Raw genomic sequence first — 17,809 nt, 5'->3', positions numbered from 1 at the left:
AAAAAAAAATTTCGGACTTTATTTTGTCTTCACGGTGAAAATGGCTACCAAATGCTATTATTGTGTGAAAATTCTCAATTTTGTATTTTACATTTTTAACTTTATAATGCTATAGCTTTTTTAAAGATGTATGGATCAATATAATTCTTTTTTATATAGATGCATGATGTCTTTACCTACCATTTGGTATATTTTTTTTTCATATCTGACCCTTTACCTGCCCACAGAGGGGGATTTAAAATGACAACTTTTTTAAAAAAAATTAATTTTTTCAACTTAACTTTTGAAAGTGTTCCGGAAAGTCTAACACTTTTATGTATATCCATAATTAAAGCTAATGTAATCTACTTTATTATGGAAAAAAAAAATTTCGGACTTTATTTTGTCTTCACGATGAAAATGGCTACCAAATGCTATTATTGTGTGAAAATTCTCAATTTTATTTTTTACATTTTTAACTTTATAATGCTATAACTTATTGAAAAGTGTATTGATCAATATAATTTTTTTATGGGAAATACTATTTTTTAATAATCCCTTTTTCATTCGACATACTTTATCTTAATCAGGATATTAATAAGGAACTAGCAGTTTATGAAGCTTTTGGAATAATCCACCAATTTTTTAAAATTAAACACTATCTAAAGATTTGCATCGAAGCGTTTTTTTTTGATAGTGATTTTAATCACTGTCAGATATCATTATACTTGATCCATCTATACCACGTCACCACTGTGCCGCGACCCCCCTGTGCTGGGTTTTTTTTTTTTTAATTATTTATGATTATATTAAGTTAAACAATATACTCATATAAGAAGGGGAGGTAAGTACCCCAATTTATACCCTCCTTTAAAAAAAAAGAAAAAATAAGTTTTAATTGTTAATTATAACCATTGTTTGTCTTAACCTTCTCATAAGCTATCAGAGTACAAAACCTAATGCACAATTTGACCTTAAGGGTTCCTAAGCTGAGTATTTTATGTGGAGCTCTTTCAACTTGAATCGGTTCATCTTGACATATTTTAATGAATTAACTTAGTGGCGCAACTACTATTTAATTATTCATACTGAGTTAAACTTGTATTTTTCTTTATCAATTTAATTAAATTCTATAACTTCTTTTAAAAATCTAATTAGAATTGTAAATTAAAATTTATTCAATTATATTTAAATTATATATAATTCATAGATAAATTATAATCAAATTAAATTAGTTATATTTATATCAGTATGATACTTCTTATGTATACGTTACTCTTACACACAAGTAGTATACATTTTACCTTACACTGTTGGCATTAAAATCTTTCAGTACACTTATATGAAAATACGGAAATTTTTTTATGAATGTAAAAATATTATATATAATAGAAACAATTTTTTAGAGTTTTTTTTTTTTGTCAATATAATCATATGCAACCTTAGCTCATAAATTTATTAATATTATTAATAAATTTGTTAATACATTAGGAGAGTATAATGTATTAAGTATATCTAATAAAATTAGACATTTTCAGATCATCAGGGAACGTGTGTCCTTCATTTAGCTATTATCACCTATAAAAAAAATGTCTCAGCGTGATAAAATTTTTAAAAATGATTTTTGATGACTAAAAAATCCTTACATCCTTTTTTGATCCTCCCTAAATTTATACGCTAAACGGCTAAACTTAGACCGACAACGTTACTTTAAGAAAGATTTCAATCCAAAAAGAAGATCATCAAAAATAAAATTTGTTTATAATTTTATGATAAATACATCATAAAATTATAAACAAATTTATTTCAGCCTTTCTGAAAATATATTTATATTCAATAAATACGTTTACAAAAGCAAAGCTCTTTTAGCAGCATGTGTGTTATATTTTTTAAGATTTTAAGAAAAAGTCTCCAAATATTAAAGTACATTTAGATATGAACTAATTAGAAACCACAGATAAAAATATTTTGTTTAATGTAAATAATATTTACTTTTAATTTAACATTGTTCAATTGCTGTTAAATTATTTACTAGAAAAACATATATTGACTGAAGTTATCGCTTTGTATGCGCTCGTTAAAACTTGTGCATTATAATTCGAGACTAATTTTATAGGTGAACGTGTTCAAGTGTTATATGTTATTTATTTAACTATAATTCATGTCTCCTACACCAATGTAAAATATTAATTCAGTATGGTTTTTCTGTGTGTGAGCAGGTTCTAATAATAGTTAATCAGTGAAATTTGCTTATTTTGTTATATATTCACAATACTCATAAGTAAATTTATTTTTAATATGGCAAATTCTGAAATAAAAGTATTGTATAATCAGGTATTAATTAATTAAATTTTATATGTATTAATAATATTTTTGTTGTTACATATTATAATTTATAAGCATCACAAAATATCACTAATTATTTCATTCAACATTTTCTGGAGTTAAACTATAGAGTAGTTTTATAAAATAATTATAAATTTAAACAAAGTAATTTGTTCCAAAAAATGTGTGATAATATATTTTAAAATCTTTATTTTTAACTTTTCTATTAAAATTATACGAGAGAAATAATAGTAAAAATAGTAATATTTTTAATAATTCACTTAGCTATTTAGAAAATATCCAAATCTAATCTAAATCCCGTATGTTAAGCGTAATCAATAACCTATTGATTTTAATTGTACAATAAAAGCTTCAACCATTATTTCGTTTTTATTAATGTTTTTTTTTATTGGTACAAAAAAATTATATTTATAGAGAGGTGTTCCACTTTTAACTCCCTTTAAATACAACTTATGTTATTACTTTGCCCTGTTTTCCTTATGTCGTATGGACAAGTTTTTTCAAACAACCTTTTTGTCGAAATAGACTTTATAGTTAATACAAAAATTATTTATTAACATGTTAAACCAATGTTTATTAATATAAAATATAATATGTCTGCTACATAATTCTTATTTCACCATCATTACTAAAAAATTCTTTGAACTACAGAGTAGCAGACATTTATTGTGTTTAAGAATTTTTATTAAACTGAAAGGATTTTACTTGTTTTAATTAGAATAATTTTTAATAAGAAATTCATTGTCAATAATGTTTTTAAATGTTTTTCGGTTAAAACTCATTTGTATCTATCTGTTTTTTTCTATTGTTGATTGCACTTAGAAAATTTTAATTATCTTTTTGAATAGAGATAAGCTATTGAATTACATATATAATGATTAATATTTAATTAAAAAGTAAAACAATATCTGTTTTATCAAAATTGCTAAGTTCACAAAAGTTTGTTAATAATCTAACAGTTTTATTTTTTTTAACAGGGTTTATTTTACATTTTTTGTATAGGACATTTTGATTTTTGTTAAGTCTTCTCACTCTAGTTCGACAAAATTCTCAAATGTATAGTAAATTACTCAATATACATTTTTTTAAATTTGAAACTATACGTATTTAATTTTATATCACACACAGTACGATTAAAAAAAAGTAGTGCCTATCTTTTTATACTGAAATTGATTAATGATTAATTAACGGGATAGTGTATACTAGACAGTAACGTGACAGCACTGATGCACACTGTTATGGGTTCTGAACTCGATCACCAGCGAATCAAATTTTACTAGCTAAATGGGAAAATAGGCTAAATGATTACTTATTTATTCATTTATATAGTAGTAAACTTTTATAGGGGATTAAAAATAAATGTCACTGTTTATTACATTTGTTTTGGTTTGATATCATTGGTTAATGTAAGTGTATAAACATTTATTATTATTTCACTGTAAAAAATGTTACTTGCAGATATTTATTAACAATAAGTTCATAAATTCCGTTAGTGGAAATACATTTATAACGCTAAATCCAGCAAACAAGCAAAAAATCGCCGATGTCGCTGAAGGAGATAAGGTAATCTGATAAAAAATATAATAACTATTTTTAAATTTTCCAAACCTTATTTGAATTAACGAGGTTGGATCATAATAATCATTCTTTTTTGTTCTAGGGATTTTTTTCTTCTTGTTTTATTTAAAATTAAAAAATTAAAAAATTTAATTATTTGTTTTTTTTTTTATACTCAGTCAACATGTATATTTTAATTATTCATAAATAAAATAAAAATGTAGATTAAAATAAATTGAAATAAGGGCTTCATTTCAATTTTTCTACGTACTCAAAGTTATCAGTAAAAACAATATTTATTCGAAAAATCGATTAATGTTTACTACAAATGATCTTTACACTTGTGGATAAATACTTAAAAATTATTGTCGTAATAGAACGGGCGGATAAAGCCGATCCCAAGAAAAGTGCACTGGGGTATTTATCCCATGTCCTGTACTAAGGATTTTACATATTTATTGCTTACAAAAATTTTCTTTTTGATTATTTGTTCACGACAATAAATTACTTTATCATAAGTCCATTAAAAAATAGGGACACCCTAGTGGATGAATGTGCACCCTAATATAATAAATTATAAAAACGAGTTTCCAAGAATAGAGCTACCAATGCTCCACATAAAAATGAAATGGTTATCATTGATTTTCCGAAAAAAAGAGTTGGTACTTACATCGCTTGGCCTTGCCATGCATTGAATATTGATTTGTAAAATTGAAATAAAATCAATTTTCTTTTAATTTAATTCTTCAAGTTTATAGATTTTTAAAAATTAATTAATTTTTTAATTGATCTAACAAGTAATAGTTCATATTATTAGGCAGATGTTGATCTGGCTGTTAAGGCAGCAAGAGCTGCATTCAAAATTGAATCTGAGTGGCGTACAATAGGTGCTACTGCTAGAGGTCAATTATTATTGAAATTAGCTGATTTGATAAACGACCACAAAATTACTTTGGCCAGTTTAGAATCTTTGGACAACGGAAAACCCTATGAAGACTCTTTGTTAGATATAGATGCATCAATATCCACACTAAAATATTATGCTGGATTTGCGGATAAAATTCACGGCAAAACAATACCGACGAGTAAGTATTCAAAATAGTAAATTATTTAAAAAATGATTACATTTTTAACTAAATAAAACCGATGTATTATAAGTAAAATAAAAATCAACTTTTAAAAATTATGTGCTAATTTAATTTCGGTTTAAAATTTTTCATGTCAAAAATATTAAATATTATCAATTTGTATGGCACTTTTTTTTTACTAATCAATCATAATATATTCACAAATAATACTGTGATATAATCATGAAATTTAAAAAATTGTTTTATTTTGGGGGTGTAATTAGTATATTCCACTTTGGAACGAATTATTTTAAACAGTCCAAGGTTATTTTTTTATGCTTCATAATTTATTTTTATAGATGAACCATACTTTTCATTCACTAAACCACAACCAGTTGGTGTAGTTGGTCAAATCATTCCTTGGAATTATCCTATTTTAATGCTCGCTTGGAAATGGGGACCAGCACTTGCCTCTGGATGTACATTAGTTCTTAAACCAGCAGAACAAACTCCTTTGACATCTTTGTACATAGCAGCACTTTCAAAAGAAGTAATTATTTTTTACCTATTACGTTTGATAAGTAGTACTAAAATTATTTTTCAGGCAGGATTTCCTGATGGTGTTATTAATGTTGTACCGGGATATGGTCCAACAGCTGGTGCAGCTATATCTAGACATCCTGATATCAATAAAGTGGCATTTACTGGCTCTACAGAGGTAGAACATATGACATATTAAAAATAACATATGTCTCTACTTTAATTAGCCTATACTAATCGTAGTTACAAAGTTCAAAAAAATGAGCCTTGCTGTTAATGTTCTATATTGTTGATTTAAAAATTATACATGACAACAAACAATGAAAAATTTTGTCTAGTCCACAATTTTTAGATGAATTTTATAAGAAATTTTGACGCTGATTCCGAATCTGGCTTCAGATTTTTTCCATCGCATCTAGTTCTTGAGATCATTACTAATTAGTAATTGAAAATTAATTTAAAAAACTAAAATATAATACTTTTATTAACTTTTGAAATTGAAAAAGATTTCTGCAAAATTTTGGGCTTATCTGTGAAGTTTAATTGTATTTATAAACCTTTAATTTAAGTTTGTGATATATTTTTAAGAAAAAAAACTAAATTTTTATTTTATTATTATTATTAATATATTTTATTATTATAAAATAATAGAATCTATTATAATTCTTGGATTAATCTCATAATTATGAAATCGGCTACCGATAAATAAATAATTTTAAGGAATTCAAATATTTATATTTTTTACATGTCAAATAACCAGGAAAAGTACAATTATGAAAAAAAATATATTTACCATTTATATATTATTAGAAATATATTTTCAGCTCAAAATTTTACACAATTACTTTAATTTCACCAAATTATATAAGTAGGGTTTAAAAATATATATATTTTTTTAGATTTTTACAATGATTTAGTTGTTTAATTAATAATTAATTACTAATTCTTATTTATCTCAAAGACTAGGTTTGGTGGAAAAAATCTGAAGTCAGAATCGGAATCAACCATTTAGAATTTACCTAAATATTGTAGAGAACAAAATCGCCGTCATTTTGTGTATTTAACAATAAAACTGTTGATTGATTAATTTAAACTATTAGAAAATCTTTGTATAATCATACCTATCATAATTATGTAAATTTATTATTAATAATAATATGTTTTTAGGTGGGTAAATTAATAATGCAAGAAGCTGCAAGGTCCAACATGAAACGAGTCACTTTGGAATTAGGAGGCAAAAGTCCTCTTGTGATTTTTGATGATTTTGATGGTGAATTAAAAACTGGGATTTACAGTATTTAAAATTGCATAAACGTATAAGGGACTATTACTCCTATTTTTTGTGTTCCATATATCAATTTATTTACTTTTCAAATTAATAATTAAGGAGCGTTTATTAGGCGTTATAAAAAATATACAGACTCATTATCTTCACTTATTAATTATAATACGATACCAAGTTTTTTCAAATCATAATAAAAAGAAAGACTAAAAAAATCACTTATTTGATCTAATTATACAATACAATGGAACAGCTTAAAATTTAAAAATAATGTTTCATACACGTTTAAGGTTACATGGTCAATAGTTTTAAAAAATTTGACTTACAAATAAAACTAAATTATTGATGTACCATTATGATACATACAATATGAAACAATTCGGTTCAAATTAAACCAGTGATGCAATGTTGATTTTTTACGGGAGGGTTTATAAATATGGATCCATTACTCGCAATATTAAATTAACCTAAATATTACAGATTAATTGTATTATTATAAGTAATGTTGTATTTTAAGCTTTAAAAGGGAAATAGAGGTATTTTTAAGTACGAGGCTTTATGCGAGTAAAGTTCGCATTTCTCTAACATTAGTCTTACTTATAATACTATATTAATTTTTATGGTATATGGTGTATACCCACTTACAATATTTTTAATTAACGTATACTCTAGAAAAATAATACCTGTATATTATTTATATTAAAGTGTATATGCTTACATATCAACAAAAAAGGTTTATTTTCGAAAACATAACTATTGAAAATGTTTTATGAAACTCTAAATATTTATTTATTTGGGGATCGCCGAGAGAGCAGTAGGGGTAGTTACCTGGGCTCCGTGGTTCAAAATTAAAGTTAAAGCTTTATTGATAATAATAAAGGTTGTACATTTATAAATTATTATATAACCGCGGCTGCTAACATTGCTAACCCTACAGTATAAAACTGCAGTTAATTTTGTATACGAAAAAATGATTTACAAAAATTCAGTACTTATATTTATTATATTAGAATTAAATATTGAGTATTTAAATACTAATATGTTAAAGTGGTAAGTGGCATATCTAGGGTAAATTAGGGGTTTGTACTTTCGATGTTGTTAGCAATATTTGAATATTTTAACTCTTCATAAAAAAAATCAGTTTATGTAATTTTTATTTGCTTATCAATATTTTATCAAATAGTGATGCAGAAGAAATTTTTTTGGTAAGCAAAATAAAAGTTCATCATACAAATTTTGTAATAACTCCTCATTCGAAAAAAAATCCTGGGAACAATTATAATTTTAATTTATTTTTCCCAGGACTTCGCAAAAGTCTCGTGCTTGGGCCGTCACTGTATTGTATTTAATACCCCATTTATGCTCTGTTATTTATTTACTTTAGTTGACGAAGCAGCTAGTATTGCTCGTGATGCAGTATTTGCAAATATGGGTCAATGCTGTTGTGCAGGAACAAGAACTTTTGTACAAGAAGGCATTTACGAAAAATTTGTTGAAAAAGCTGCAAAATTAGCTTCAGAAATGAAAGTTGGTAATCCATTTGAAAGTGAAACTAAAGTGGGACCTTTGGTATGACGTTAAATATTGTGATTTTTTAACAATAACATTTTTTCATAATATAATATACCAGGTGGATGAAGAACAATACAACAAAGTTCTAGGTATGATCGAGTCAGGAAAAAAAGAAGGGGCTAAATTAGAAGCGGGTGGGTCTAAAGTTGGAGATGTTGGATATTTTGTACGACCAACTGTATTCTCTAATGTTACTGATGATATGAGAATAGCTAAAGAAGAGGTAGATTATTTGCAATTTTTTTTTTTACAAAAAAATATATGTAACTTTTTGTGAAGATATTTGGACCCGTTCAGCAAATCTTGAAATTTAAAACTATTGATGAGGTAATCGAACGCTCCAACAATACTGAATATGGTTTAGCAGCTGGTATTTTGACCAAAAACATTGATATTGCATTAAAGTTTTCTGAAAGTGTCGATGCAGGATCCGTGTGGTAATACATCTTTTATAAATGATGGTTTGATTATTAGTAAAATAAGATAATGATTCATTATTAATTATTAATTATTTTTTATATAGTAAACATCTTCAATGTATTTATAAGAAATAAAATTTTTTTTTTGCTTATTCTTATAAATTTATCAATATTTATATTAGTTTTAATATGCTGATCATAATAGGGTCAATTGTTATGAAGCTGTCAACCCACTTTGCCCCTTTGGAGGATTTAAACAATCAGGACTAGGTAGAGAATTGTACGTATTACTGAAAATTAACTTACTAAATAAAATATCTTGTAATAAGGAATTTTTGTGCTTTTATAGAGGAGAAGATGGCTTAACCGGATATCTTGAAATAAAAACTGTATCCATAAAGAAACTTAATTAAAAAAGTACCTTTAAATATACTTTTATGAACATTAAATTGACTTATAACTAATTTAATTTATTATTAAACATATTAATAGTAAAAAATATCAACCAATTGCTGTAGTGTTATTAAATTTAGCTTCAATGCAAAGCTAAGAAGGTATTAATTTTACTGTCTTTTTTGTGGCGCTACTTTTTCTCAGCTCTCACCGAACCAATTTCTTTCAACAATACATCTAATAAAAGATATCTAATATATATATAACTAGATACCATCACAAATTGTGTGGTATCGACAATATTCTTAAAAACTGAAAAAATTTCACTTGTTCCATGTAAATAAAGGAAATCTCAAAAAAAGAAATACAATTTTTAAAATCAGTAAATTTTGATATTTTTTTCTTAAAACTGCCATAACTTATTCAAAAATTAACGAATCAAAATAATTTATTTCATATAGAAACCTTACGTATTTCCCTTTCATTTGTTGTAAATTTGATATTAAATATATATTTATTGAATATAATTATATATATTTTTTTTTCATATAATTTCTAATAATATTAAAAGTATTATTATTATTAAAAATATTTTATTATGCATTAATTTATATTTGGGAGAGAAGCACCTTTAAGTCACTTAGATAAATATGCATTTAGCCCAATAATTTAACCAAATATCTACCTATGGTTATAATACCAAAACACAGTATGAATATAGCGAAACTAAATTATTGGTATATATTCTTATATTTTGACATTAAATTTCATTTATATATCTACATATTAATTTTTTATAATATTTTCTTTTAATCAACTGGAGGTATACCCAATTCTTCGTCTGTCCATTTTGAAGCATCAGGATACTCAAAGTCTCCCTATTTTTACATAAATAGTACTTTAATATCCTACTTAAATATGACTTATTATTCATACTTACAAGTAAATGCTCTGGCTCAGAGTAACATTTATACAATACAAATGCTAATACAATACCCATACAAACATCAGCAATTAAATTTTTCTTTTTATCCCAATCATCAAATTCTACTATACCCCGGTAATGGAAATCATAATGTAAATCTAATATATGGCTGAAAAATATATCAAGTATATTTCAAATTAATTAATAACATTGTTTTATACTAAACATAATGATAGAAGTCGATACATCATATTTTGGTTTTATTATACTATTAGTTTCAAAATAACCTAAAAACAAGTAGTGTCATAAATAAAAAAACAACGCTAAATAATTTTTATGCCAAACTCATTAGCAAAAAATATAATATTTGATTTATGAAATTTTTTGTCTTTAAATTTAATTTTTTAAATATAAGAAAACTAACACATTTCTTGTTGGGTCATTTTTAGTGACATATGAAATACAAAATGCAACAAGATATATTGTGGATAGTTCCTTAAATATCATACTATAGTTATAAGGAAAAAATTATGTTATTTCCATAAATTATGACACATGATATTTTAAAATGGAATCTTCTTGTCTCAAAATAATAAAAATTACATCAACTTTTGCCATTCTATTACAGATATAATATGGAATCAAAATACTAGAATTTTGAAAGTTTCAAAATTATAAAGAAACAAATAATTTTAACGTAAATTTATTTATTATTTAAAATTGTGTTTTAAATATAATATAAAACTCACTCGCCGTTAAGACCTTCTCTTTTCGCCACAGTTTTCCATGGTGCAGCAGTTCTAGGTGTTAAATGTAATAATCTTGATTGATTGAACAATTTAACATTTTTTAAAATATTTCTTTTTAACATATTTAAACCACTCATATTTTTAAACGAACAACCTTGATTTTGTGATATTGACTTTTTTGGTTTTTAAATTATCTTTTATGATTTTTAAATAATATATTTTTAATCCATACTGATACGGCAATATTTTCTTTACCTTGCTACTGAATCTAGATAACATTGTAAATAAAACAGCTGTTCCATACTATGCTTATATATATATATATATATATATTACATATTATATACCCTACCATATCCAACAATGAATTATACATCGATAATAAAAAAATGTAAGATAACTTATGAATATTAGTTCAATTTTGATTACATTACGCTATTAAACAAAAATGGGAATTTGTTAACCAAATTTCTATTAAAAATGTGTTAACTTACTTAATCATTTTTACCGAAATCATCAGTATATATTAATGATGTATTGAGTATTTTAAAATCTGTTTGAAAACGTTTATATTTAATTATTCATAACGATTTATTAAAAATATTAACTGAAGTAATAGTTTATAATTGAGATAATTTTGCACTCAATCAAAAATATCCATGTCCTCTTTACCAACAATTCAGCAAAATAATGTCGTGGTGAAAGAATTATTTGTGTCTTCTAAAACACCAATACAGGTATGTAGTAATAAATTAATATCAAGTTATTTTATAGACATATATAAAAGATAAACATTTCTTGTACATACCTCTAGATTATAATTTGTAACAATAATAATAAAACAAGGAATTTTTCAATTTTAGACTTTAATAAAGGTGATAAGTTATAAAAATTTTTTTGAAAATTTTCTATTTTGCATCAACTTATTTAAATGGTTGTAAGTACTAATCTGTCTTAGTGAACTATACTTGCTTAGAAGATTAAAGAGTCACTCATAATAACCTAAAATAAGAATCCATTATAATTTTTTTTAGTTATATTGATTTTATTTTTATAAAAATACAGAATGTAAAAATCATAAATAAAAGTATATTAATATTATAATTTCAATCACAATAATTAGATTGCTTCTTACTTTTAAAAATTTAATATATATTGCTAGAGGGATAAAATTTATTAAAAAGTGTCAGAAATTTTATTTTTGCTGATTCCGGGATAAATATCAATAATCATGGAACAAAGTTTACTTTATAATTGCAATTTTTCAAAATTCAGTACTCTTTTGATCATTTTTGTTGAAAGGAATATTTATAAAACATTTAGTTATTGTTGTTTGATTTATGTAATTATGTAAATTGCTTTTATTGTTATTTAGTTGTCATCTAAATTTTATGATTAAAATAATTCATTGATCAAAATTTTTTGTAGATGAAAATTATTTTTAGTTTTTTTTTTCACGTTTATTTTAGTGTCATTTAACTCGCGCAGCAAAGCATCTCGAGTTAGATAACTCAGTTTTAATACTGAATGGTCTTGGAAAAGCAATCAATACAACTATTGATGTTGCTTTGAAACTTCAACAAAAATTTCACAATACAATAAAACTTGAGGTACAAACATCTACTGCTGATATAAATGGTAACTTTATTTCTAATATTAATTTAAAATTCAATTATAAAATCATCTTTATTGATGACATTTTCTATTTATTTTAGATATTTTAGAACCTTTAAATGACGACGACGATTACGAATCAAGAAAGCGTTCATTATCTGCTATTCATATAAAAATTACCAAATAAAATGCTTTTTGCATTGCAAGAATTGGTGAGATGGCTTGGGCTAACTATTTTCGAGATGTTAGTTCATTTATTAGCTTTGTTAGTGTTTACAATTTTTTTGGCCCTCAGACTTGATGGAATAGCATTTGATTCAAATTCTCCTGGCTCTTATGACTTGTGGATAGTTTTCTCACCACTTTTTGTTGCTGATGCTTTATGTATATATTTCAACATTATTGTATTAATTCGCCTATACATCGAAGGTCACATTAAAGAAGCAGTTGCAAGATGCATTTGGTCTGCTGCATTATTACTTGTTTGGTCATTATTTAAAGTTATGTTATGTAGAAGATTAGCTGGTCTTTCAAATTTAGATTATTCAGAAATAATGTCACCAATATTTCTTGTATTACAATTGATTGCTATTCGAGCTTGTCAATTACATTAGTTACTATTAAGTTAAAATAATGTTAATAAACTTAAAAATAAATGTTTGTAATTTTTATACATTTGTTGTTGATTTTTTTTTAATTTGATATAATTAATTAGAAACAATTTTTGAATCAAATTATGCTGTATTTAAATATATTGGTTAAAAATTAGCTCAAGAATAATTTATTCCCTAATAAGATTATTAAAAATTAAATGTCAACTTATATTTTACTAAAAATTCAAGTTACCCTATTGATAACATACTTTATAATAACTCACTGTTAACTGATTTTATATAAAGTCTTTAATCTTTATTTATAAATTCTTCATTCAAAGTAGAGTTAATAATTTTACATTATGAATTCTATCTTTGGGTCACCATATAGAATATAATTAAGTCAAAAATATATTTTCTGCTAAGCTGACCATGAGGGGGGCATAACTCCCCTAAAAAATTAATATTTCATCGAAAATGATACTTTCTTTTTAAATATATTTACTTTATATCTATAAGTTTTTCATAAATATGATAAAATTTATATGATATGCAAAAAAACAAAGTCATCAGAACATAAAATTACTTTGTTTTCCCTAGAAATTATCTTATAAGTGCCCTTGACTTGCTGCATATATTTATCCTAATTTAATATTTGTTAATTATTTTATTTAAATGATTTAAAGAATTAAATCCTAATATAAATTTTTAATTTTAGGATCCTACAAAAATGTTGGCAGTGTTTGATTTTGACCATACTATTATAGATGACAACTCTGATGTCATAGCAAGAGATTTACTTCCTTTAGACAAAATAGAAAATCTAAAAAAATTCTCAAAAGATTGGACTCAATATATGCAACAAGTATTTAATGCACTTTATGATATGGGAATTACTCCAGAAGAAATAATTAATTCTATAGCAAATGCACAAGTTAATAAAGGATTCCCAAAATTATTGAGATCACTCTATAACAACCATTTTGATATAATTATTGCTTCAGACTCTAATTCGATTTTTATTGAAACCTGGTTAAAACAAAACAAATTAGATAATTTAATCATGGACATACATACAAATCCAGCAAAAATTGAAGATGGCATTATTAAAATAAAACAATATACAACACGAACTGAATGTGATAATTGTACAAAAAATATTTGTAAAGGTATTATTTTAGAAGGTTATAAATTAAAAATGAATCAATTTTATAAAAAAACGTTATATTTTGGTGATGGTAAAAATGACTTCTGTCCAGTTGTGAAGTTAAATAAAGATGATATAGTATTTCCAAGGTACGGATATGTTCTGTATAATTTATTAAAAACTAAATCTATTCAAGCTGAAATAATTCCATGGAGTGACATGAACAATATTTATGAATATTTAAAAACAAATAATTTAATCAAATAGCAACAGATATTACACATTAGATAAAAACTAAAACAGAAAAGTGCTAAAATAATAAACTTATATTACTATTTCTGTATATAAACAAAAAAGTTATTCATTAATAATAAATTTCAATTTAATGAAATTTAATTTGAGAATCAATTAATAACTTTTGTAATTTATTATTATATAAAAACAATAAATATTTGCTTCTCTGTTTAATAATATTTTATAATATAGGGCCAACTCAAATATAGAAATTATTTTTTAAGTATAAGCAGACTAAAACTTTATGCAGTTTGTTTCTAGTGTGTAATCAACTAAAAAATTATTGCTTATACAATTTAAAATAACTGCATTAATTAATCAATTTATTTTACTAGCTTTAAAAAGTATGATTTTTAAAAACAATCTTCAGGTATAAGATACTGATATCTTTATTAAGTTATATTGAAAGTATAATATACTTTTAATGATAAAGAAAATGCTTAACAATGAAACAATTTCATTAAGTTTTTCTATCAAAAATTTATCAATTTTCAACAATAGTTTTAACATACATATTAAGCAGTAATAATTAAACATTTTACTAAATTAATTACACTTTGATTGACTCATAAATTAGGTGGTGTAGATGTTCTAGATAAATGAGCTGAAAGTAAAATAAAAAATTTAACCCTTTAAATTTTGAACACTAATTAATTTACTGGAACTTACGATGAGGTCTTGGTATCCTTAAAAATTCATTGTCATTAATAGTAACATCATGCTCATTATCTCTATAAATATAACGAATACTCAACACTTTGTCTTCACCAATACATGGGTCATAAAATCCAGGCAACTGACACTAAAATTATATTTTTAGTTAAAATAGTAATTGAATAAAAATTTATTGTTCTATTGTAATGTATAGTAGAAATATACTAATAAAACTTTTTAATAAGTATTTTATTACTTTTGTTGTATTATGGAGAATAAGTTGTGAATCTTTAACTAAACATTGTAGTGGGACAGTAACATCAATAATATTTGGCTGTAAAATATTGTCATCAGCCAATGATTGCCCAGACTGTTTGATTAGTTCAGCATTACCATATTTTGCTAAAATAATTATAAGTCCTCTTTTTTCAGTCTCTTCTCTGACTATTCTTTCCATAGTAGCCATCATTAAATTAATAGCTGCTAATGCTTCTTGTCTTAATTCTGCCATTCTGAAATTAAAAAAAACATGTACTGAATAATATATTTTTCATAATGATAAATTATATTTAGTCGAACCTTTTTTTATTAACTTCACGTTGCTTATTGATTTTCATATTCTTATACTCTCTCATTACAGGATCTAAGATAATATTTTTAGCTACAAACCATGAAACAACAGGAACAAAAGTAGCATAGAATATAGGTGCAGGTATTATATCATGACTAAGAAGAATGGGAAAGACATATGTTTGACTAGCTCTAATAAACCTGAAATATAAAATTTATTTTGACTAAGATATTAAATTAATGTGAATCATTTTGTTATCATGGCCAGTTACTATTAATACATTTAAATGTTCATAAGTTATTTTTGTAATTTTTAAAGATTATGAAAATTATTGTATATTAATTACTTTAATCTAAGAGTAATTCCATTTAATGTGTCAATTTGAACAGCAGCAGCAAATGTATTGAGTTTGGACACTTTTTTTTCAAGTCCATATTCTAGTTTTGAATTAATCACACCAGCTCTTAATTAAAATTTTAATATACAGTTAAAAATCAATAAATATAAAGTTCTTTAATGACACTATGACTAAATTTTTAAAAATTATTTACTTGGCATAAATTCTTAATGACATATCTTGTTCAAGAAATTTCCATGTATACAACATACTAATTGCTGGAGCAAATCCAACTTCTATCTTACACATATAATAACTTCTTTCAGTATTATGTTCTACTTCTGTAGATAATGTAGTATGTTTCAATGATGATAATTGACCACCAAGTGATATATAACCTGATGTCCTGTTTCCTAAACTAGTTCCTAACATAACACGACCAATAGGCTTTAATTTTCCACTAGTTAAATCACTGAGACTGCCTTCAATAGTACCAAATACATTTTTGGTCAACATTCTTTGACAAAAAGTAAATAAATAAGTTATTTTGCTTAAAAAATTATCTTTTTTTTTTTATTACTTGAAAATTTTAGCACCCACATGAAGTCCATTGCCAGCAGTAATATCATATTTGATCCAACCATTTGTACTTAAGAGTCGTTTATAACTACTCGACACTAAAAAATTATTTTGATTGATTAAAAGTGAATAATGTAATAAAAAATAAAATGTTAAGCATTACCTGAACCAGATCGTGATGATAAATTCCCACTTAGCACAATTGTATCACGTAAAGTAATAGGTGCATCAGTTGACATAGACATAGACATTGATGAAACTTCTATTGAAGGTATGTAAATGTAACTATCTACACTATAATATTAGGAAACATAAATATATAAATAAAATATAATTATTTATTTTTTATTACTTATCATCGTATTCTAAATATTTATTAGGTTCAAACACATCAGAAGCATCAATATTAGCTGTAAATACACATCTAGCATTTGTTCTTAATCTTAACATTCTTTCTTCTCGGTCTCTAAATTGTAAAAATAAAAAGCTATATTATTTAATTCATATATTTTATTCAAACATTCTTAAACACCTTGCCAGTGCTTCATATTCTTCTCTAATTTCTTGAGGAGTTTTTGTTCTATGAACAATTTCCCAGCCTTCCGTTTTTAATCCCTTAACTCCAACACAGTCATATATTGCTCTTTGATGTGGATCTTTTAAAACTAAAGCAAAGTTCACACATAATAATTTGAATATTTAAAGGATATAGATTTTTATTTAATACCTTCATATGCTTTTTGAGTTTTATTAAATAATATTTCGGCTTCTGTTTTCTTACTTTCATCCACATGTTTGTCAGGGTGATAAATTTTACTCAATCGTCGATAAGCATAAGTTATTTCTTCAAGGGTAGCCTAATTAAAAATCAAAATATCTAAAGTAGATCAATATAAATCAAACTTTTAACTTTGAAACTTACAGTTTTGGGTAAGTTTAATACTGAGTAATAATCATCTTCCAGAAAATCGTTTTCCGAATCACTATCCATGACTATAGAAACTAATCAGTCTATAATTAAACCTTATTCTAGAAAAATATTTTATGAAAAAATATTTTAAATAATATTGTTGTCATCGAAATATTTTTACTATAAGTATTGGAAGATAAAAAAAAAATACATAAATGTTATGAAAAATTTGTATACAGGTACCTGATTTTTTGAAAATGATATCAGTCATTTGATCATTG

General features: G+C 24.5%; 4 protein-coding genes across 6 annotated transcripts; 2 read left to right on the top strand and 2 right to left on the bottom strand.

Moving 5' to 3' along the window:
• The first annotated feature begins 2,092 nt into the window (after positions 1–2,092).
• Positions 2,093–9,267, top strand: LOC126901478 (aldehyde dehydrogenase 1A1-like). Its single transcript, XM_050677938.1, has 11 exons — positions 2,093–2,313; positions 3,784–3,888; positions 4,700–4,967; positions 5,309–5,499; positions 5,554–5,667; positions 6,657–6,759; positions 8,156–8,340; positions 8,402–8,566; positions 8,623–8,780; positions 8,968–9,042; positions 9,112–9,267. The coding sequence occupies exons 1-11, from the start codon at positions 2,278–2,280 to the stop codon at positions 9,173–9,175; spliced, it is 1,464 nt and encodes a 487-aa protein (XP_050533895.1). The 5' UTR covers positions 2,093–2,277; the 3' UTR covers positions 9,176–9,267.
• A 604-nt stretch (positions 9,268–9,871) lies between these two features.
• LOC126901481 (NADH dehydrogenase [ubiquinone] 1 beta subcomplex subunit 2, mitochondrial-like) lies at positions 9,872–11,076 on the bottom strand. The gene is made up of 3 exons (XM_050677948.1): positions 10,830–11,076; positions 10,096–10,249; positions 9,872–10,033 (listed from the first exon to the last, which is right to left on the bottom strand). Exons 1-3 carry the CDS (start codon positions 10,964–10,966, stop codon positions 9,965–9,967), a joined length of 360 nt encoding a protein of 119 aa, XP_050533905.1. The 5' UTR covers positions 10,967–11,076; the 3' UTR covers positions 9,872–9,964.
• Positions 11,077–11,212: 136 nt separating this feature from the next.
• LOC126901479 (transmembrane protein 203-like) lies at positions 11,213–14,631 on the top strand. Of its 3 annotated transcripts, XM_050677940.1 has the most exons (4): positions 11,228–11,566; positions 12,299–12,467; positions 12,545–12,687; positions 13,755–14,629. In XM_050677940.1, the coding sequence occupies exons 3-4, from the start codon at positions 12,661–12,663 to the stop codon at positions 14,448–14,450; spliced, it is 723 nt and encodes a 240-aa protein (XP_050533897.1). In that variant the 5' UTR covers positions 11,228–11,566; positions 12,299–12,467; positions 12,545–12,660; the 3' UTR covers positions 14,451–14,629. The 3 variants fall into 3 exon arrangements, with proteins under 3 accessions (XP_050533896.1, XP_050533897.1, XP_050533898.1); XM_050677941.1 differs by lacking the exon at positions 13,755–14,629 and having other exon boundaries at positions 11,240–11,566; positions 12,545–13,116; XM_050677939.1 differs by lacking the exons at positions 12,299–12,467; positions 12,545–12,687 and having other exon boundaries at positions 11,213–11,566; positions 13,755–14,631.
• A 265-nt stretch (positions 14,632–14,896) lies between these two features.
• LOC126901473 (dnaJ homolog subfamily C member 11) lies at positions 14,897–17,783 on the bottom strand. Its single transcript, XM_050677927.1, has 12 exons — positions 17,541–17,783; positions 17,346–17,475; positions 17,151–17,283; positions 16,971–17,084; positions 16,782–16,912; positions 16,620–16,716; positions 16,254–16,556; positions 16,049–16,165; positions 15,711–15,902; positions 15,388–15,643; positions 15,147–15,279; positions 14,897–15,081 (listed from the first exon to the last, which is right to left on the bottom strand). The coding sequence occupies exons 1-12, from the start codon at positions 17,607–17,609 to the stop codon at positions 15,044–15,046; spliced, it is 1,713 nt and encodes a 570-aa protein (XP_050533884.1). The 5' UTR covers positions 17,610–17,783; the 3' UTR covers positions 14,897–15,043.
• Between the last annotated feature and the right edge of the window lie 26 nt (positions 17,784–17,809).

This window comes from Daktulosphaira vitifoliae, unplaced genomic scaffold (genome assembly GCF_025091365.1).
Source record: "Daktulosphaira vitifoliae isolate Bord-2020 unplaced genomic scaffold, ASM2509136v1 Scaffold_3, whole genome shotgun sequence".
NCBI lineage: Eukaryota > Metazoa > Arthropoda > Insecta > Hemiptera > Phylloxeridae > Daktulosphaira > Daktulosphaira vitifoliae.
Note: the sequence above shows the minus strand (reverse complement) of the source record. Positions and strands in the feature narration are given on the sequence as shown.